Here is a 23,076-nt window from a genome sequence, read left to right as displayed (position 1 = left end):
CAAACTTCATAGGATGGTAGAGCTTATGGAGTAGACGGCCCCTATTGTTTTTGAGGTCACTCCATCAAAGGTCAAGGTCACAGGGGCCTGAACATAGAAAACCATTTCCGATCAATGACCCAGAATGTTGAAACTTCATAGGATGATTGGTCATGCAGAGTAGATGACCCCTATTGTTTTTGGGGTCACTTTGTTAAAGGTCAAGGTCACAGGAAAAGCCATTTCCGATCAATAACATGTGAACCACTTGACCCTGAATGTTGAAATTTCATAGGATGATTGGACATGCAGAGTAGATGACCTCTATTGATTTTGGGGTCACTTGATTAAACATGACAGAACATGGAAATTAATTTCCGGTCAATAGCTTGAGAACTATTTTACTTAGTATCTTCAAACGTCATAGGGTTACAGGACTTACAGAGTCGACGACCCTTAATGTTTTTGGGGTCACTCCATGAAGGTCAAGACCACAGAGGGCTGAAGGTAGAAAACTATTTCCAATCAATAACTTGAGAACCGCTTGACCCAGAATGTTGGAACTTACAAGGATGATTGGACTTGCAGAGTAGAAGACCACTCCGACTTTGGGGTCACTTGATCAAAGATCAGAACCACCAGGCCCAAAATATTGAAACTTAGTTGTATGATTGGACATGCCTAGTAGATTACCCCTATTGCAGCCAAGCATCAGTGTCTCTTTGACTTTCGCTTCTGTCCCCTATTGACTTCTTGCCTATACGACTCTGCCCTGGGGAAGACAGGCGCTTTTTTACAAAAGCATCTTCTAGTTAACTAAAAATTTAGTTTTAAACATGCTATTTAGATATAAACGACAAATAAAGTTTCATTATCAAACTCAGCTGAGACTGAAAATGTTTTGTGAACATGCCTGATCTTTTTTTTGAAGGTGGGGGGGGGGGGGGGGGGGGTGATTTAACGTCGCACCGACACATGATAGGTCATATGGCGACTTTCCAGCTTTAATGGTGGAGGAAGACACAGGTGCCCCCCCGTTCATTATTTCATCACGAGCGGGAACCTGGGTAGAACCACCGACCTTCCGTAAGCCAGCTGGCCTGATCTTATATTTGATTGCAATGGCTGATAATAATATAATAATGTAATATGGAGATTATCAAGATCACTTGGTTGCATTTAAAATTGTAGATGCTGTATCAACAAAAACATACTATTATATATTGTGATTTTAGTGACCCTCGTGGGAATTTTGTGTGGTCATTATGATAAATATGGAGATTCGTCTAACGCCCCGCCCCTCATTTATCATACTGACCCCACATATCTCCCTATAATTGACTTGTATAATCGACCATTTATTTTTAGGCTAGAACATGTTAATCTACTGACCCTCCACAGAATGATAAGGAGTTCAAACTGTTACTACCTTTTATTCCATGATACCCGCCCGAATAGGGAGAGTGCTGATCTACGGATCGCGGGGTCCTGAGTTCGATCCTCGGGTGGGCCGTGTGTGCTCCGTTACGATTTGATAAAAGACATTGCGTCCTCCACTTCTGGTTCATGTAGGGAGTTGGCAGTTACTTGCGGTGAACAGGTTTATACTGGTACAAAATCAAGGAACACTGGTTAGGTTAACTGCCCGCCGTTAAATAACTGAAATATTGTTGAAAAACAGCGTTCAGCCTAACACAAATAAACAATTATATTCCATGAAAGTACTAAAATCTTACGGGAGGTTAAACAAATAATGACAGAGGCAAAAGTTTCATTATCAAAATTACTTCCCTTTAAAAGTTTAAAAGTAGCAATTTTGAAAAAAAAACTCCCGTTTGAATTCCAATATGTTCCTCATTTTTGATTAAAGTCAGGCTTTAAGATTACAAAAAGTACACCTTTCGTAATACTGTTCTAAAGATCATCCATGGGGTATGTTCTTCCTTAAGCCCTGTGACAAACATAACTCTATGGGGGAAACCGATTCAACAAATGGGTATGTAGGATTTACGTATCAGAGATCTCGAAAATTAATGACAACATGTAAAATGGACTGACTTTTATATCATTGATATATGTATTTAATCTAATGAAACATGTCACAAAAAGCGTGAAAATCGTGCGTAAAAGTATATAAATATTTTCCATAATTACCACAGATGTGGACATTTTCGCCATTCTGTGTGAAAAAATAACTTTCACCTTCAAACTTTATTCAAAAGAAGTCCAAAGTCATAAAATGTGTTTTGCTCCCCCAAAATAATCAAAGTTCAAAGTATGACTGAGAGTAAAATATTTTGTGAGGGACAGTACCCTTAAATTTTTTTTGAGTTCGATGTTTTCACCCAAGATGCTTATACTTTTAGTAAGGAAACTATGTAACTGTTACTAAGATTTTCATGCTTTAAGTGACCTTTTCAGAAGATGAGACAGCAATAAAGACTGGGGCTTTTTCTTTATATATACAAAGCCTTAATGCCCCTTTGGTTGTCATATCCGTGACATGATCATGAATATTATATTCAGCTCATGTGGAGTTGTGCTATGCTTAGATGACTGATCATAAACTCTAAGTACAGCTACTGTTACAATGCATCTTTCCCTCTTCCTTTGCTACCGGTGTCTAACTGGGTTGGCATACGTACTATTGGAAATATTGCAAATATATAAGAGATATAATATTGACAGATGTACCACGAGAGCTGGGGGATGAGTAGGACTGAAAGATGTACCACGGGAGCTGGGGGATGAGTAGGACTGAAAGATGTACCACGAGAGCTGGGGGATGAGTAGGACTGAAAGATGTACCACGGGAGCTGGGGGATGAGTAGGACTGAAAGATGTACCACGGGAGCTGGGGGATGAGTAGGACTGAAAGATGTACCACGGGAGCTGGGGGATGAGTAGGACTGAAAGATGTACCATGGGAGCTGGGGGATGAGTAGGACTGAAAGATGTACCACGGGAGCTGGGGGATGAGTAGGACGGGATGAGTAGGACTGAAAGATGTACCACGGGAGCTGGGGGATGAGTAGGACTGAAAGATGTACCACGGGAGCTGGGGGATGAGTAGGACTGAAAGATGTACCATTGGAGCTGGGGGATGAGTAGGACTGAAAGATGTACCACGGGAGCTGGGACGAGTAGGACTGAAAGATGTACCACGGGAGCTGGGGGACGAGTAGGACTGAAAGATGTACCACGGGAGCTAAGGGGTGAGTAGGACTGAAAGATGTACCACGGGAGCTGGGGGACGAGTAGGGCTGAAAGATGTACCATGGGAGCTGGGGGATGAGTAGGACTGAAAGATGTACCATGGGAGCTGGGGGATGAGTAGGACTGAAAGATGTACCATGGGAGCTGGGGGATGAGTAGGACTGAAAGATGTACCACGGGAGCTGGGGGATGAGTAGGACTGAAAGATGTACCACGGGAGCTGGGGGATGAGTAGGACTGAAAGATGTACCACGAGAGCTGGGGGATGAGTAGGACTGAAAGATGTACCACGGGACTGGGGGATGAGTAGGACTGAAGATGTACCACGGGAGCTGGGGGATGAGTAGACTGAAGATGTTCCAGGAGCTGGGGAGAGTAGATGAAAGATGTACCAGCTGGGATCTGAGCTAGGGGATGTAGTCTGGTAGGTGTGTAGTTAACAAGTGTACCATGGGAGCTAGGGGATGTGTAGAATTGACAGCTGTACCATGGGAGCTAAGGAAAATATAGGATTGGCAAATGTGCCATGGGAGCTTGGGGAGATACAGGAATGATAGAGGTACCATAGGGGCTAGGGGAGATATAGGACTGACAAATGTACTATTGGTAGTACTGACAGGTGTAGCATAGGAGCTAGAGGATATAAAGGACTGACAGATGAACCATGGGAGCTAGGGGAGACATAGGATTGAAAGATGAACCATGGGAGCTAGGGGATGTGTAGGACTGACAGATGTACCATGGGGGCTAGGGGAGGTATAGGAGTGACAGATGCCCGATGGAAGCTAGGAAGATATAAGAATGACAGATGTACGATTGGAGCTAGGGGAGAATATAGGGTTGAAAGATGAACCATGGGAGCTAGGGGATATGTAGATTTAACAAGTGTACCATGGGAGCTAGGGGATGTGTAGAATTGACAGCTGTACCATGGGAGCTAAGGAAAATATAGGATTGGCAAATGTGCCATGGGAGCTTGGGGAGATACAGGAATGATAGAGGTACCATAGGGGCTAGGGGAGATATAGGACTGACAAATGTACTATTGGTAGTACTGACTGGTGTAGCATAGGAGCTAGAGGATATAAAGGACTGACAGATGAACCATGGGAGCTAGGGGAGACATAGGATTGAAAGATGAACCATGGGAGCTAGGGGATGTGTAGGACTGACAGATGTACCATGGGGGCTAGGGGAGGTATAGGAGTGACAGATGCCCGATGGAAGCTAGGGAGATATAAGAATGACAGATGTACGATTGGAGCTAGGGGAGAATATAGGGTTGAAAGATGAACCATGGGAGCTAGGGGATATGTAGGACTGACAGATGTACCATGGGGGCTAGGGGAGATACAGAAATGACAGATGTACGATGGGAGCTAGGGGAGAATATAGGGTTGACAGATGTACAATCGGAACTTGGAACTAAAAGTGATACAGAGTTGACAGCTGAACCCTATAGTTACTGAAAAATTAAATCACGCTACCTTGAATACGCAGGTAAAATTGAAAATATATTCGTAAAATATACCCAACTCTGTGTGATTTCAAAAGTCAGAAATTAAGTTAAAGGTCGCATACTCATTGAGAGAGAGTTTGACCAGCGTGAAATTTTTGAGTAACCCGGCGTTCGCTTCCGCCGCAATGTCTCTACTGATAATCCGGGCTGGATTTACAGATATACTCTCACACTCTCGTTAACATTTAATTTGCAATCACTATCTTGTCTTCATTCATCTACCTTTCTCAAATATGTAGCATGGTTTTATTCTTTATTAATGCTGATGTGATTTACATTTTGTGATATTCTACAGTAGTTTGAGAACAGTAGAACCGGAAGTTACTAAAATGAGATTCTTCTTGTCTTTCGTCGCGGTTTCCTTTTTTCAGGTGAGAGTTTTATTTTGATCGAAAACATATCAATATTTACTTTTTGAATATTTTGAACATTTACTGGTGACATTGTCTGATTTCGGCAGTATTAGTACATGTATTTGCAAAACTATTTTAAAATTGATGATTTTCTTTAAATGTTTGCTAATAAAATAGTCAAACTGTTTAACTGGAATCAACTTATGATACCTTAAAAGGAAAAGTGGTTTATCATCTATACTTTGAAATACAAAAATTGTTACTTTTTATTGAAACTAAAACTTAAACTTTTTGTCTGATTTTTAACCCGTTTTTATACATGTATATTCAGCGGTATTGTACCATGATTTTAAAGACACAAAAATGATTATTATACATCGAGATACAAGTTGAACAATATTCATATTTTGAGTAAAAACAGTATATGTAAGGTCTACTCCATAGTCTTGGGTCTACTGTACTAAAACTTTTGTCAATAAAAGACTGCCTTTTATTAAACGGAACAACTAAACATCATTCTGTCCAGTGACTGCAACCCTGGGAAAATATTTGAATGCAAACTCAGACAAATAGCATTTCCAAAAGAACATTTATACATGAAAAGGAGCAGCTTAAGTTTGATCCTGGCTTTGATAGGTAATTAATGCAGATCGTAATTTAAGGCTTGCTTAGACCTGTCAAATTTCCTACGATTTGAAACAACTTTTACTCACATATTTTCAATACTTTGCTGCTCTTATTCGTCCGTCCAGCTGTCGTCACTACACATTGTTCAAGTTCTTCAATCGCATGAAATTCGTTGTTAATATCATGCCTGTCCGCAAACCCATCCAGTGCCAAGATTCGAGTAATACCTTGCGTGCGTCCGATGAATTATATCTTAAACATAGGGGTTGAACCTCCTTTAAAAAAGGACGTAAAGCACGGACCTAAAAAGCACGTGTACACATTTTCTTACAAAAGTTATTGCACATGGTCGCTCCCTAGACCAAGTTACTTGAACATTATTACAAGTCCAAATATATCTAGATTCTATATAAAGACATGTAACAGTTCTACGTGCACAGTATGATATTTAATGTGATGAATTGTGTAGATGCCTTTTATGTCCTTGTTCATGAATACAAAGGCAATGCGAGTAGATAACACTTTTTTTGCAGAAACATGTTTCATGCAGTGTTTGTTATTATTTTTTTACAAAAACAACGCTTTTTGAGATCTATTTTACAACTACACAGGTATGACGCTGTTTTATATTGATCAATGTTGCGCCCTATTTCAGTAGTTAATGAAGAAATTTGTTCCGGGTGAAATTTCCTGTTTCAGATTTACACTTAAGAGTCAGTAGATATGTAAATCATGATGATCATGATGATTACTTTTACTTAGCCCTTGTAACGTTGTTGGTTACGCAAATAAAATAGACTCAAGGGACCATACTTGGGTATTCCTGTTGAATTGTGGCATCAAAACCGAAGTTTTTACTATCATGGTATATTAAATATCCTAATATGGTTTCGATTTTGTTGCTAAATTTGTTATTTATATGTATAAAAAAAAATATACTTTGATGTTTGCCATATCAAAAAGGACGTCGAAAACAAGCACGTAGTTTAAAAAAAATTTAGCGAATGATTGAAATTGCACGTAACTAAAATTTGTACAAAGAATCTCACGGGTTTAAAAATGTAATGCAATCATTTCCAAATTCTTATCTAATTTTCTTTAATGTGTAAGGCTTTCAACAATCTTGGAAGCAATGAAATGGTATTTTGACACACTTAAATATCATATTAAAAATATCAACAAAATTCCTGCGTCGCGGAAACATAAGCTTGTCGTTTACAGTAGCAAACATAGTTCTTCACACCAAAGACTGACATACATATACTAGTACCATGTAAAATTCTAATGTTCCGTGCCAAATTTCGCTATTCTAACGGAACTTAACTACTTTTGGAAGGTCTAAGTCGTTTATGTAGTGACAAAATCAAAAGGTGCGGCCCGCGGAGTCGGTATGGAACTGTCCTTTGTACATTAAAATGCCGCACGTGCAGCAATTTTGAGATAATTATTTTTACAGAAAAATGTCTCACTTCCGCTCATCTTAATTTTTTATTTAGCATTCAGCCTTGCATTTTGCAGGGAAAAAATCAAACAACATCAAATCATAGAAAGAAAGGTTGTTCTTGAAAAAAAAACTACAAAAGGACACCCCTTTCAACTGTTACATATCTTCCGTTTTATATGCATACTTGCAAATACATATCACATAAATATGGTAGACGGAAAACTAGATACGGGGACTGAAACGCCAATTATCTATTCTATGTTCGTATGCGAGGTTATTCGCTATATACTCAACACTTGCGCCTTAAATTTACTCGTCCTTCAGTGAAAATCTGGAAAGCATTTGTTATTTTTTGTTCAAAACAAGTTTGCTGAAATTATGCCTCATCTGTTTTTAATGAAAATATTACATTAATGTACTTTCGCCTGAGAAAATGGCTAAATCTAGACTTGTACATTACCGAGAAAGATGTCGTTTTACATGATATTTGCCTGTTGATTCAGATTTAGAAAAAATAGGACATATTTAATGAAAATGCAATCAACTGTAACTGTTGCCGAAATATTTGTTTTATGGTATTGCTGTTTCTTCACCATTTAATGCGTGTTAAACCTAGATGATTTCTGCAGTTTACTAAAGTTCGGAATACTAAATGACTTCGTTTTCGCCTTTTTTTTTAAAAATTATTATTATTATTATATTAAATGTTAATTTTATTTAAATACATTTATTTTTCAACTCAGTTTAAGATTAATTTATTGAACTATTTTGAGTTTAAAACAACAATTCGTTGAACATTCCCTACGAATGTTGTTTCTGTAGTAGAAATCTGCATATAAACAATAATTAAATAGCCTACAAGATTGAAAGTGTCACGTATTAGACTTTCCGTAGACGTAGTTTTCAGCTATTGTTTTTTTTTTTCTTTACAAATACAATCGTTTCTAAGAACTTTTTTTAGAAAATCAAGTACCATCGTTGGACAATACTTCAAACATGTAATGATAAATATTCCTTGTAACAGTTGACGTTTAACAAATATTTCTGTTTTTGATGATATACTTCTAAACCTTATTTTTTTCACAGAGGATGTCATCACTTGATTGCCTGAAATTAGGATTTTCATAAAGTCAACTTTTCTTGTTATAGTTTCGAAACGTTGTTCTCTCGTCATAATGCGAGTCAGTAAGCTAAGACGTGGTTTGTTAGTGGTCCTCTCCGGCGTATGTGTGGTCAGCATGTTGCTTTGAATATAGATCTGATCCCTTTTTCTTTATAGTATAAAAGACCATTGAAATTAAGTCACAATAATTTATGGGCTAACCTGGCACTACATGTCGTTTTTTTAGTTTTGATTAATTTAAAAGTTCTTTTCAAAATATATTGATAAGGTACCTTTGATTTCACTGTTGGTTGTTTTAAAGTAGAGATAAGTGATAGGATTTATTTTTTCTGTGATTGTATTCTGTGATGTTTAAATTACAAGTCTTATTCATTTTATTTATTTATTTAAATGTAGAGTAATAATTATGTATGTTTAATTATTGAAAATGTGTGTATTGTATACATTACTATGATGAAATGGACATGTTTGCCAAATGAAACTATGCTAACTTATAGGTTATCAGCTTTGTATCGGAAAATATGCACGAGTTCTTCTGCGGAAATATTGCGCGACTTTAGGAGCGCAATATTCTTCCGCTGAAGAACGAGTGCATATTTCCCGATGCAAAGATAATAACCTATTTATTACATACGCATCTACACGTATAAATATAATGTAAATATCATAAATATGTTCAATAGCCTGAATAGGATTGACAATACTGAACTAATTAGAAAAAAATAGTGCAACAACACACACTGAATTACGTCACGCACCCGATATGAAATTCAGGCGTCAGTGTATGGAAAAATATTGACGTTTCCGGTACCAGTGTAACTTAACGGGGAATAGATAGCGGATATTTGTTTGCTTTGAGTGAATATGGAATATATCTCACTGAGAAGTGAGAAAATTTCAAATATTTTCACGAGCGCGTAGCGCGAGTGAAAATGTGAAAATTTTCTCACTTTGAGGTGAGATATATTCCATATTCACGAAAAACAAACAAATTTTCTTTTTATTTTATGCTCAATTACGTTGCGAAATGCATTTTGCAACTGTTTTAATCTCAGCGCGGGAAACAGACGCGCGTAAACAGACATTGAATCGAGAAGTATATTATAAAGAACAAAGTGCGACTATAATTTTCATCCTATTTTAAGCAAATAATTTAAAATTCATACACAATGTATGAGGTGGCGGAGCTCATATCTCTCACAGTGTGAAAATATAGATTTCATATTTTCACAGTGTGAGCGATGAGATATGAAAATATTTAACTGATAGAATACAGTATTTCATTAGTTAGCATAAAATAAAAACGAGTATGTAATAATGTACTATATACTGGTAGGTATAGCCGAGTCCTCATATTTATCATACTGACCCCAAACATTTCATTGGAGGGTCATTAGGTAACCCAATGATTGATTTGTTTGTTCACCGCTTATTTTTCACGGAAATCTTCTGATCCTCCACAGAAATACAGGGGTCACCATGTACCCACCCCTTAACCAAAGAAAATGCTAAAATCTTGCGGGAATTTAAAACAAAACAAAAAATTATCAGAAGCATCTGTCAATCCAACTTTTCTGTGATCCAATCAGATATCGATTTGAAACATTTTCCTTCGGGAAGCTGACAGTCGAAGTAAGCCCGACTTAGTTAAGAACACTGTATTTTATTATGAAACGGTTGAAGTGAAGTCTTTGTAACAAAACTGAACCTTATATATTGCCTGCCTCGGCTTTTACCTTTAATACAATTAAATACAATAATCAACACTTATGTTGACTGAAGATGGATAAACCAGGTACCTTAAAAAAATCATCAAACCTTAAAGTTATTAAGAAATGTAGCACCATGTTCTATATATTTACACTATTTAATACAAGGTCAACCAAAGAAAACATAAATTAATGCGAACATTTACAAAGTACACGTAAACTTTACTGAAACATTATAATCATTCAATTCCAAATATCTCTGTTGCTGAAACTAAATTATACATATGTACAATCTTAGAACTTAACAGGCCTACAACTTTTTTCACCAGAAATTTAGTGTTGCTTTTTACTCAGAAAAATATATCATTGATGTACCTGTTTAAGAAAAATTAAGCTTTAAGCAATGATTTCATTATAAAAACATTGATAAATATCAAAAATAAAAATATTTTAAATATATTTTCAATTGAAAATGTTAAATACTTCAAATAAAAATGCCTTCATACTGAAATCGCACAGACTCCGTAAACATGGCAAGGGACACTTTTGCATCATGACCAGTGACTTGTTGATGCTTATACCAAACCTCAGCAAGTTTTGTCTGGTAAAATCTCAAGGTAACATATCTAACATTATTGTTCTTTATTGTACTAAGAAAATAAGTTTTTTTTCTTATTTTTATATCCATTGAAACATTATCTTTACTATGAGGGCTAATCACTAAGCTAAAACATAAAATACTTTATATATTTGTGTATACCAGCTTCTGAAACTAATCTATATGACATTAACCTCATGTCATATTTAAGTATTTTATTTTATCCAGTAAATTAATTCTTGTGAAAAGCGCCAATATAACAGTTAAAACATGTGACCTATACTCCCTGTGTTAAAGGTCAGGACATGTTGCAGTTAATTTCATTTTTATTCATACGTGAAAAATTAGCAGTATTTACTTAAACATTAAATTCCATCAATTTGTTATCTGGTCAAGACAGACCTTAAAGATTCAGGTCTTTAATTAATGGACAAGTAATGACATATAGGACCACGGTATTATTTATGGGTCACTAAAAATTCCACAGCTGACCGGAGTCAAGTAGGAACATAGGAATTCAACATCTCTGTACCCTTCAGGTCACGCATTTTTGTTACGTTAAACATCAAAATGTGAGATAGTATAATAACTGTTTACAAACTTTCATGTTCAGTTCAAGTGCTTTACACAAATACATTTGTCCATCTGACTAACCTGTTGGACATGTTTGCGTTTTGCTCAACGGTACCACAGCAGGGTGGTTGATTCATTTACTTGTTACTCTGTGTAATTCTTGTATTTCCTTATTTATTTAGTGAACGAGTATCACGATTTAAGATACCACTCTTTAATGTTTTAGATAAAAATGCTACGAAAAATGCATTAATTTCAATGGGATATTTTTAAGTTCAAAGGGTACCAAAATCTAGGATTTTTGAAGTAACAACGTGACAGCATGGTGCATTTATTTTCCCTCATATGGTTTATTCATAGCCATTTTATTTTAAACATGAGCTTTAGGGCAGAGATCGGGGTGTTCAAAGAGTAGTTCAAAGCGCGGGATGTAGATAGTTTTACCTTAAATTCCTACAGCAAAGGTTTTAATCACAGTGGAAAAGGCACTATGCCTTGTTTCAGAGGAAGAAGAATAAATTAAAACCAAAACCATTTTTGAATCAAAATCTTTGATGAATTCATGTTGTAAGTTCTAGTCGAAGGTGCCTACTCTCAGTACAAAGAGCCATTCAACATATTCAGAATCTTTCGTGTTACAGTTGAACTTCAATGGCTCGAAACACCCGGGATCGCTCGAACTCTGCCCAGTCCCGAATTTATTCCTTCTTTATTCTGTATAGTTCTACCTCGGAGCGGTCGAACTTCGAAAATTCGAACTTTCGAACTCATTGTCCCCTCAGCTCAATTACAGTGATAATTACACCTATACAGTCGAACAGAATGTCGCCGGAATGGCTTGTGTTTACAATGTTTTTCACACCTCTTCCCCTTTAACCGGCGCGTGCCTAATTTTTCACACGCATATGTAACTAGCGTCGGTATGCCTTAATGGGCTTTGATTAATACGAATAAAATTATATAAAATAATTGAGCAATGACTGTCTTTATTTTTTTCTGCATAAAAACGGGAGATCTGATGTCAACTTTCAAACTGCTTTAGCATTGCTGAACAACTAAGTAAGGGACCCGGAAACGGGGGGCCAGCTAAGTTGGCTTCTGGAAAGCAAGGAACAAAACGAAAATTAGATCCAAAAACTTTAGAAACAAAATATAACGCCATCATCGAATGTGAAAAAGGTCTGAAATCAAAAACAGAAATCGCTAAAATGTTTGATGTTCCAAAAAAAAACACGCTCTCTGGCTGGATAAAAAAGTTAGAGTCGATCAAAGAGGGTTACGCTAAATTTGGTCCAAAACGACGAAATATGAGAAAGGTAAGTTATTTAAAATGTTTTTATTGTTTATTATTAATGTTGGATTTCTTAAAAAATATATTGAACGTATTCATATAATTATGATTTGAAATGTGTAATTTATTCAAAGTAAATTTCTTTTATGAAATTTTTAAAAAAAACTTATAATGTGCATTTATGTTTCTATTGAAAGTTATTTTATGTCCATTGATAATCATGTGATATTTTTTATATTTTCAGGGCAACTACGAAGAATTAGAGTCAGCATTGTTACGTTGGTTCACTCAGGTTCGTGACCGCGATATTAGCGTTACGGGGCCGATCTTACTCCAGAATGCCAGCTTCCTCGCCGAACAACTGGGTATCGACGACTTCAAACAATCTACAGGGTGGCTCGATAGGTTTAAGGAGCGAAATAACATTACATTTAAGACTGTTAGTGAGCCAGCACCAACACCGCCACCGTCTCTGTCTGACGCTATGAAAGCGTGTGAAATACTCGCTCAGTTCTTCGAGTGCCAAGACAATTCCAACCACGAACTCAATCTCATGTGTTCTATGTACAAATCTCTCTCCAAATTAGAGTTCAACAAGCGTTCGGCGGTTCAGTACTCCATCAAGGATTTCATCAAGAAATAAACTGTAGAACTGTATACTGTACATGACTGACGTACGCTCTTTTATTTATAGCCTTTGTCTGCATGTGACGCTATTTAGTACTTCTGTGTACATGTCCGTGAATTAATTGTTTATGTTTTAATGTGTTTATATTTCATAATATTTGTACTGGACTGTGATTCATAAAGTTTTGCTATTCATGTTTTTCTATTTGATGCTGTCTTCACCAAATTCGTATAATTATATCAGTGTTTTCGTATCTCTCATATTTGAAAATAAATAATAAAGAATATTTCAGCGTTCGTTTTTTATTTATCATCGTATCGTACACACATTTAGGTACAATATGACAATATATTACGATGTAAGGTTTGTAACACACCATGCCCTCGAATTCCCAAATTCAAAATGGCCGCCATTTGGATGGCTCGAACAACGGAAAACTCTAACTAATTTCCACGGGACCCTCGAGTTCGAGCCATGTAATTTTAATTCTTGCATGAAATTGCAAAAACGTATCTGAACCAGAAATGCACCACATCATTGTACATAACAGGTACAGAACTTTTCATGAATACTAGTATCTACTTCAGGTATTAGGTCACTAATAGTAATGTTTACAAAATGGCCTTTGCTTGGTATATTCTGAAAGGTAACCGTGTTTTGCACTATTTTGCAAATTTTAAACAACTTTTACCGTGCCGTTTTTTATAAATTTTGAATAACTTATGGTATCTCCTCAAGCTCAAGTAGAGACAAATTTCAAAGTGATAGCCACTATCCAAAACGTTTGCAGATAACTCATTTTACCATTAATTTCAATAGAAGAAACATCAAACTATTGGTAAACATTTATAAAACACAAAATAAAAATGTCAATATCATTTTTTCTATGGTGCCTTAAGTAAACGGATTTAATGAGACATTGAAAAAATAAGGTCGAATGATGTGTTTCTGTTTTGGATTTTGCTTACTCCATTTAAAAATAACCTTAGGGAAGATGTAAAACCTACCTAAATTTCATCCACAATATATAATCTAAGAGTGAAAGCAAAATAGAAAACTTTCACCGCGTGTAACTCAATATTTTTAAAGATGTGTAACTCTACCCCTTCTGTTTAAGTAGTAAATTCACTTTGAACACCAAGAAATCGCTTATAAGATTTATCTTTTTCCATTTTTGTACAAAAAATCAATAATAAGTCTTGAAAGAAGTAAAAACTTACTAGTAAAAAAGGAAAATAAGGGAAAATTGGTCCCAGTAGGGCTTGAACCTACGCACCCCTAAGAATTGCAGTAAAAGTAGGCTTATGGTAGGAATTGAATACTCTACAGAAAGGAGGTTCTCTATTAGTGATCTAATACCTACATTAAATGGCTGTATGACATTTCTTCCGTTTAGTTGTGGAAACATTATCGTTACGGAAACATTGACTAGAGAGAAATTTTGTGTCTTTGTTAATTGTTCTATTTGTACAAATTTTTAATAAAAATAGCATAGTCATTTCACATGCAAAACAATAACTATATAAATAAGAGATTCATGGAAAATAGGGTTAACACTTCGTCATTAAATAAGCAGCCCTGGTTAAAATGGAGATGTAAATACTCAGATAAAATAATACGAATAGTAATTGTTTATGGTATTAAATGACAGGCCATTTTATGTATATATAAGTACCGCACAGTATCGTGGCGTTTTTACGTTTAGCAGTATAAATATAAAACGATCAGTAGCATTCTCGTATACGAAGGTAGAAATGTTATCATTTTGTACTGATACTTCTGACTATTCGACTCTTGCATTCGTCCATTTTTTAAAAAAAAATAATTTGTATTTAGCATAACATACTATGTGTAAGTTACATTTTCTCCGGGTTTGTTGTTATTTTAGTATAAAATCGACAGTATCTTTAAATTCATCCTGAAATTACGGTCGGACAATGCTATTTAAAGCGAAGTACACTATTGTCAGTGACTCGCTGTGCTTTAAGATATTACAGGAGAGCTTCAAAAGTACTAATCACATGTGTAAGGCGATGTGTGTTTAAACATAATTACGTGTAAATCATGAAATATTTCATTTAGGGAAAACGTTTGAACTGAAATAACTAGAATTGTTATCATCGAACCTTATTGAAAACTACAAATTAAATACAGTTTTAAAATACCAAGAGATGCCATTAAGACAGCAAATGCTCGACTATTCGAATTGTTGTCCCAAAAGCAGAAATGTTACCGTAAATTGTAAAATATCTATAGAGTTTCAATCCAGTATCTGCATTACTTTTGGAAATAGTAACTTGCATGCAAAACTTAAACCAAGATTTTCTAAGTCCAAAAGGGGGCATATTTTTCCCAAAATACATGTAAAAGTTATGAAACTTCATCATGTGAGGTTGGTAATTGACCTAGAAAAAGAAAAAAAAAAGTTTCAAAGCTATATTCCTTTAAATGATAGCTATACGTACCTGATGCAAAACTTTAACCAAGGTGTGACGAAGACGCCGACGCCAGGGTGAATAGAATAGCTCGGACTATTAGCCGAATAGTGGAGCTAAAAGTTATACGGGTTTGGGAATTGAATTTACGACGAAAAAGTACGAACCGGAGCGCGTTACCGCTCGGTCAAGAGGAATTAATTTTTGTTTAGTAGCTGTTTCGGAAACGTTTTATATAGACTTAATTTTATTTTTATTCTGTCGTTTGTTTGTATCAAAACGTCACAATACTGTGCGATACCTATTCTTACTTTTATTATACGCCCGAAGGGACGTATTATGTTTAATCTCCGGTGTCCGTCGGTCCGTCCGTCCGTTAGCAATTTCGTGTCCGCTCTGTAGCTCTTGAACCCCTTCAAGGATTTCAAAGAAACTTGACATAAATGTTTACCGCATCAAGACGACGTGCAGAGCTCATGTTTCGGATGGCTTGCTTCAAGGTCAAGGTCACACTCGGGGGTCAAAGGTCTTATGAGTTTGTTTCGTGTCCGCTCTATAACTCTTGAACTGCTTAAAGGATTTCAAAGAAATGTGGCGCAAATGTACACCACATCGAGACGACGTGCAAAGCGCGTTTTTCGGATGGCTTGCTTCAAGGTCAAGGTCACTCTTAGGGATCAAAGGTCATATGACTTTGTTTCTTGTGTATATTGTTCTGCATTGCGGTGTTCTTGTTTTTATTTGGCAGATCCCTTTTTTGTTTACTTACATTTTTTTTGAATTACTTCCCTTTTATGTTACTATAAATAGCTTATTTTGTAACTTTTTTATTATTGGCCGTAGGGGAAAACCGAAACGTGGTACAACATGGAGGGTACCTCCAATATTTAGGTGTATTTTGACATATCTGTACCTGGTAAGGATTTTTTTGTGGACTTAGAATTTTTATTTGTGGACTTAGAATTGTTTTTTGAATATCTTTCCTTTGTTGTTCCTGTCCTTTGGGCTTCAACAGTCAAGTTCTTTAAATTTTGCTCCCATCCTCTGATAAAACCCTTCGGGCGTATATTGCCCCGCTTGGCGGAGCTCTTGTTACTAGTAGTAATAGTGCATGATAATAATTATAATATTAATAATAATGTTATCATCATCATCATCATCATCATCATCATCGGCGCCGTCATCATTTTTTTCCGTTCTAATCTGTTCCAGATGTATTTCATTGCATTAAAATGTACGGGTTTTTTTTCAGACCAGCTTATCATCTCTATTTTATTTTTCAGATTGTGTACGTTTGTTGTACTGGCCAGTTTTATGTTGGTATCCTAGGCTACAAAAACAACAGCATTGATGCCACGTGCTGTTCTAATAACACGTGTGAAAATACTGTCGGCTGTGCTGTTATTTTTGAAATAGTGGTGGATGGTTTAAACAGGTCAGTAATTAAAATATTTCATAATTCAGAAGTCCTAGATACATGCATAAATCCTTTTGGATGCTTCAAATGGATAACATTTGCAAAAAAAAATCATCAGAGTTTGTTAAACAGTTCATAGTGTAACGATTACTGAATGCATAAAGGGAAGTAATTCCATTAATATGCAAATTTGTAAACCTGTCAATTGTCATTGGAGTAAAATGACAGTATATATGCACATTAAATCACCTTTGGTGATGAGCTAGCTTTTCACTGACGGGATTTGTGTGGCACTGAAACGTTACAATAGCAAAGGTCACTTCGAAACAACTTCTTTTATCACAATTTCAAGAAGACTTAGTCAAGTTTTCTACGGAAAACAGCGAAGATGTGGCTATATATACTAATCAAAAGTTATAACTAGACCCCCTGCATACAGGTTTTCGTTCTAATCCGGCCACAAAACAGTTTTTTTTTAAACATTTTCGTCTTGTACCATGACTAAACTATAACATGACCTTGTTGAAACTAGCCTTACAATATGTTACTCTAAATATATTATATGTAGACGAAACTTCAACAATTTTCATCTACATATATATGTATATGTTAAAAGAAACAAAACCTGTTCAGATGTATCAAGTGCATTACAAATTTCATAAAGAAAGTTTAAAAATTGAATTGAATCGCAAAAGTGAAGACGGGCTAGTCTTTTTACAAACGCATCTTCTAGTTGTACATGCATTTCATTTTATTTTTTTACATACATCAAAGAAAAGGGATTAAACACTATAGGTTTATTATACCTATTTCAGTTCACTCGGACCTGTGTCGAGTCGACTATCTGATACAGCATTATCCCCTGCCCAAGCCGAGGCGATCCAGGGAGAGTCACTCAACAACCCATTGTCTTTCCAGTTCAGCAAATGGCCGGTAAAATTTCTTGATGAATCATAAATATCTATTAGTGTCTAATCATACTGATGGTGGATAAATGAATTCTTTAAGGAGCTGTAATTCAGTGGTGTCCGTATCCCTTTAACTTGTCGTTTATTATTCCTCTCGACCGCTCCTCCCGCATTAGTTTCATATGAATTCTTATACAAATCGCCGGTCTATAGTTTTTGCTGTTGACTGGTGTATAGTCCAAAACAGGTTTACTTTTAAAAATACGTGAGAAAAGTTCGAATTTATGTCTGATAGCATGTAACATGTAATAAAACACTTACTGAATGGTTTCAAGGTCAAGATTGAAAAAAAAATATTAGCCTTTGGACCTCGAGTAAATAGTATCAACTATTTACCTACAAGCCATCAATAAATATATGCTATCAGGTTACTGTTTAAAGAGTATGGTACTGGTCATACGTCGAATAAATATTTATTTTTGTATTGTCTAAGGCACTAAGAAGTTTCAACACCCGGCTTGACAAGTACAGTAAATATTGTCTCAGAAGAATATCAGTTCCCATTTCTATTGCACCTTTGATGTTTTTTTACTTTCATTTTTTAGGGTGGAGCGGATGTGACGGTGAATGTACTTGATGGCGAGACGCTTGTCGATCAGTTCAACGATTCTATAACGCTGCACACCCCCGGTACCTATTACGTGTATAACAGTCTTGCAGACGACACCAACACATCTTCGTGAGTAAAAACTGCGCTTTTTATAGTCCAAAAGAGAGTCTAGTCAGGCGTTCTTGCTTATGGACATAGCAGCATGGGCTACATTCCGTCATAAGGACTTTACGTCGATGTTTTCTCGCTATCATATGAAGTTATAATATGTTTTGAACTATCTGAACCATTCACAACACACTAGCCAAAACACACATAAAATATTTGTCGCATAATAGCGTAAAATTGCGTTGCAGACTAAAATATTTCGGGTCTCATTACCACATTGTTCTTTCATACACGGCGGATGTGTTCGATGTTTTTAATCGGTGCACACTTGGGCATGTAAGATACCTCTGAAGCTGTAATGAACTACATTTATATAGTAGACTCGTGAAGTAACATATTTTTATGTAAAACCGAATGAAAATGAAATACCCCGAAATTCCTCTTTGCTCCTTTTATCATAAAAGAGTATATTTCTCGATTCTTAAAGGGTCTAGGCCGCACATTTTAGTCGAAAAATAATTTCACTCAAAAATCCATAATCATTGAAGTGGGTACTGCGAAAGTGATTAATGGTACAGACTTACTGATATAAGATTTTTGCAAGATATTCTTATAAATAAGCAAAAATATTGTACAGAAAATAGTAAACCGTTGCAGCGCTTTTGAAATAATGCTGATCATTTACATTCTTCTTGCATTTTTTACCAATTTCACCCACTTTATCATTTTTGTCTGTGTCATATATACATTCTATACCAAACTGCCAAACTTTGTGGAAATGGACATGTTAAAAAAAATCATCCAAAGGATTAGCTTTAAAATGTTTCATGTTAAATGTGTGTGTTAAAGACAGGGTTTACATTTCGGAGCTTTTTGAAAAATGTTAAAGCGCATGAACACAAGAAAAAAAAAGATTTTTACGTTGCATTGTATTACCAAGAGCCGCTCCAAGCAAGGCAGTATACGCCTGAAAGGTTATAGCAGAGGAGGACGGTAGCAAAATTTTAAGAACTAGAATGTTGAAACCCAAAGGGCAACAATGTCGAGCCCATTATTTGTTGACACATTGCATGAATGACTCAAACATTTCAGCCAATTAAAACAAGTTTCATTTCAAAATCCTGACCCAAACTAAAGTTATTTAACAGAAACGATCACATACACACATGCGCGCGCACGCACACACGCACAATTCTAAGTCCACAAAAAATCTTTACAGGTAGAGATAGGTAAAACTTCCACCTAAAAAATTGATGCATCATCCATATTGTACCATAGAAGAATGGTGTTGGGTTTTCCATATGGCCAATGATAAAAAAGTTACAAAATAAGCCATCTATTTATAAGTCACAGATATGTAAAAATGCACCTAAAAATTTCAGGTACCATCCATGTTGTACCACAGAGAAGTGGTCTCGGTTTTTTTTCTTCGACCAATGATAAAAAAAGTTACAAAATAAATACTAGTATCATGGACAAGTTTGACCTTTGAGCTCAATTTGTGATCTTGATTTTAAACCTACAGACCAAGTTCATGTTCTGTGCACATCGTCTCATCACTACCTACCTACATTTAAAGTTTGAAGTCAATACCTTGAATGGTTAATAAGTTATGCCCCGGACACGAAATATGACAGACAGATTTGATCTTTGAGCTCAATTTCTGACCTTGACTTTTGACCTACAGACCCGGCTCTTGTGCTCTGCACATCGTCTCATCGTCACCTACCTACATGCCAAGTTTGAAGTCAATAACTTGCATGGTTATTTAGGTATGCTCTGGACACAAAATGTGATGGATAGTTTGACCTTTTAGCTCAATTTGTGACCTTGACCTGCTGCCTAAGATCTATTTCAAGAGCTCTGCACATTGTCTCATCGCTATCTACCTAATGCAAAGTTTAAAGTCAATAAATTTCGTGGTTATAAAGTTATGCTCCGGACACGCATTATGACGGACAGAGTGGGCAGACAGACAGACAGACGGACTCGCCATGACATAATGCGTCCTTTTTTTTCGCAAACGCAACCCTCGGGGTGGGTGTTTTAATCAGTTCAAATTACCTTTATTCTAACTCATCAACATAGGCATTTAAGTAGTATTCCAGTCCTTTGAATTTGTCAATATCTGTGACCGGGTGATCTTCAATATAATTTTAGAAGAAAAACATTCTTCAAATAAAAGAAAACTTTCTCCTTTATAAACATGCACCGTGAGAAGTGCAGACATCTATTAACTTTTCCACTTCAAACAAATAAGACTTGTCTTGGTTATAAAGAGCATTCCGGGGGAAATAAGCCGTTGTTTAAACACTGGCTAATTAATTTTAGATAATTAAACTTCACGAAAAGTATAAAACATAAATAGAAGAAGAAACATTGCATGTAAATCACATTTTAATGAATTGTAACGCACTGAATCCTGTTTAACTCTTACCATTGATAATCGTATGCAGTTTTGGCGAACTTCTATCACGACCTTTCAATTTTAGTCCGTCTGTTTGTGACTGTTTTCCCCCTATAAAAACATTAAATATGATTCGTCAGGTTTAACTACGGTGTTCCGTTAGAGCCATCGTTGTTTCGCACTGTCATCCTTAGGGCGAAATCGCGAAAACACGATGCATTTACGGGAAAACACGATGTGATAAAGTGAAAACACGATGCGATAAAGCGAAAACACGATGCCAAAATTATCGCGTTTTTGCGCTATTCGTTTCGCGTTTTCGCCCGCGAACACCCTTGGTGTTTTCGCCTTCGCGTTCAGTAGGACGAAGACGCGAAATCACAATATTAATAGCGCGAAAAATGCGATAATTTTGGCATCGTGTTTTCGCTTTATCGCATCGCGTGTTTTCACGTTTTCGTCCTGTAGACCGCGAAAGCAAAAACACATTGGGAGATCGAGGGCGAAAACGCGAAAACAAGATCTTTTAATATCGCACTTCGCCTTCTGGTTGGGCATGCCAATACATGGAAGACGAATTGGACTCGCGTATCAGGGAGTATTTTTCAGCCGGTTTTGTCGTGCTCTCTTCAACAGATCTAGAAATATTTTGCTTAACTTCTCCGGTTTACATATTGTGTAAAGACGTTCAAATGGTGAAGTATTTGAAACATATAAAACAGTATACGCATACGTTAAAACACTGACGCACATGTATGGATTTAGAAGAGTAATGCGGATAAATTTTAATTAGGAAAATTAGGAAATTTTAGTTCATTAAATCTACAAACCAGATTCTGTTTGTCTTCTATCTAGGAATATTACCTGATTAAGGTCACACATCAAATTAATATTTTCCTCCTGTATTTGACTACACTTAATTCTAGGATATGGGATCACGTGTTTAAAATCACAGATACAGAGAGGTAAAATCGTATTTTTGTTGCTTGGCGTGTTTTATTTTTATCAGACATGTCCCAGTCTGGAGCTATTTTATGCTGTTTCTGACGATATATCTCTTTTGGAGTAAAACTTTTTACTTCGTTCAAACACTTCAAAAATGAACATTATAGTCTTTGAGGTTTTTGGACTTAGTAGGACGTTTAAGCTAAAAAGCGATGTACCTAAAGAAACAGCATAAAACAGCTTCAGGCTTCTGTTTATCTGAAAGAATTAACGCCAAGCAATAAATAAATAAGAAGACCAACTGGTTCTGCGCTCACCTGAGAAAATGCAGCTTACTGCATCTAAATTATAAGGAGACAAGTTTTTTTTCTAATATAAGCCTATGTAGCACCAAGTGACTCCTGGGGTGGGGCCATTTTGACCCTGGGGCCATGATTTGAATATCGTTCGTTACTGTCTAGTAGACAATAATGCACACACTCGGGTGACCTATAAAACACGAATTTTTGGCTATCAGTGTCAGGATACTGGTTATATGACCCAGGCAAGTGCCTACGCCTTTAGTATCTTGAACAATGGTTTGGGTCCAATCGCTAAGGTGACTATGTCTTAGACTAGCTGACAAACGACGTAGAATGTCCTTTGTTAAAACGTAGAGCTGGTGAGACCAAATATCTCATATATAGAATTTTCCTCTGGCTACCTTGTCTAAATGATTCGTGTACCAATGATTCTTAAATGATTTCTATTATGAGCTAGACAATTTCAGGGATCAGGCAAATCACTAAATGTTTCAAACTAACAATCTTCAATTTAAAAATGATTAGCTCAAACTCCTATAGGCTGGAGACTCTATACTTGACTGGTCTTTTTGTTGAAGTTCCCGTCAGACAATTTCTTTGAATCAACAACATACGAGTCCTATCGCATAGATGCTCGGCCTCTGTCCTCTCAAACTCTATATGATTGCCCTGACTCCTGGATGCTCAGCGCCTATATGCTATCACATGTAGCATTCAACTATCATATAGGTATATCCCCGATGCCTTGGCTGTACTTCGCCAATAACGCTGAACCGTCTATAAGCTGGAACTCTCCTACTATCTCAGTAGATTACCAAACTCTGGGCCTCTGTCTCAGCTTCCCGTTGCTCAGCCTATATATGCTATCGTCTATAGCATTCAAT

General features: G+C 36.2%; 1 protein-coding gene across 1 annotated transcript in view; it reads left to right on the top strand.

Annotated features, from left to right (window-relative positions):
* The first annotated feature begins 4,851 nt into the window (after nt 1-4,851).
* LOC123566368 (uncharacterized) overlaps nt 4,852-23,076 on the top strand; it is a 31,788-nt gene continuing 13,563 nt past the window's right edge. Inside the window, exons 1-4 of the mRNA XM_045360372.2 lie at nt 4,852-5,085; nt 16,779-16,930; nt 17,728-17,845; nt 18,426-18,559. Coding sequence (XP_045216307.2) covers nt 5,044-5,085; nt 16,779-16,930; nt 17,728-17,845; nt 18,426-18,559 — 446 coding nt within the window. The 5' untranslated portion in view covers nt 4,852-5,043. The remainder of the gene's footprint in view (nt 5,086-16,778; nt 16,931-17,727; nt 17,846-18,425; nt 18,560-23,076) is intronic.

Source organism: Mercenaria mercenaria, chromosome 8, assembly GCF_021730395.1.
Source record: "Mercenaria mercenaria strain notata chromosome 8, MADL_Memer_1, whole genome shotgun sequence".
In the NCBI taxonomy this organism is placed as follows: Eukaryota; Metazoa; Mollusca; class Bivalvia; order Venerida; family Veneridae; genus Mercenaria; species Mercenaria mercenaria.
This window is presented reverse-complemented; position numbering and strand designations above follow the sequence as displayed.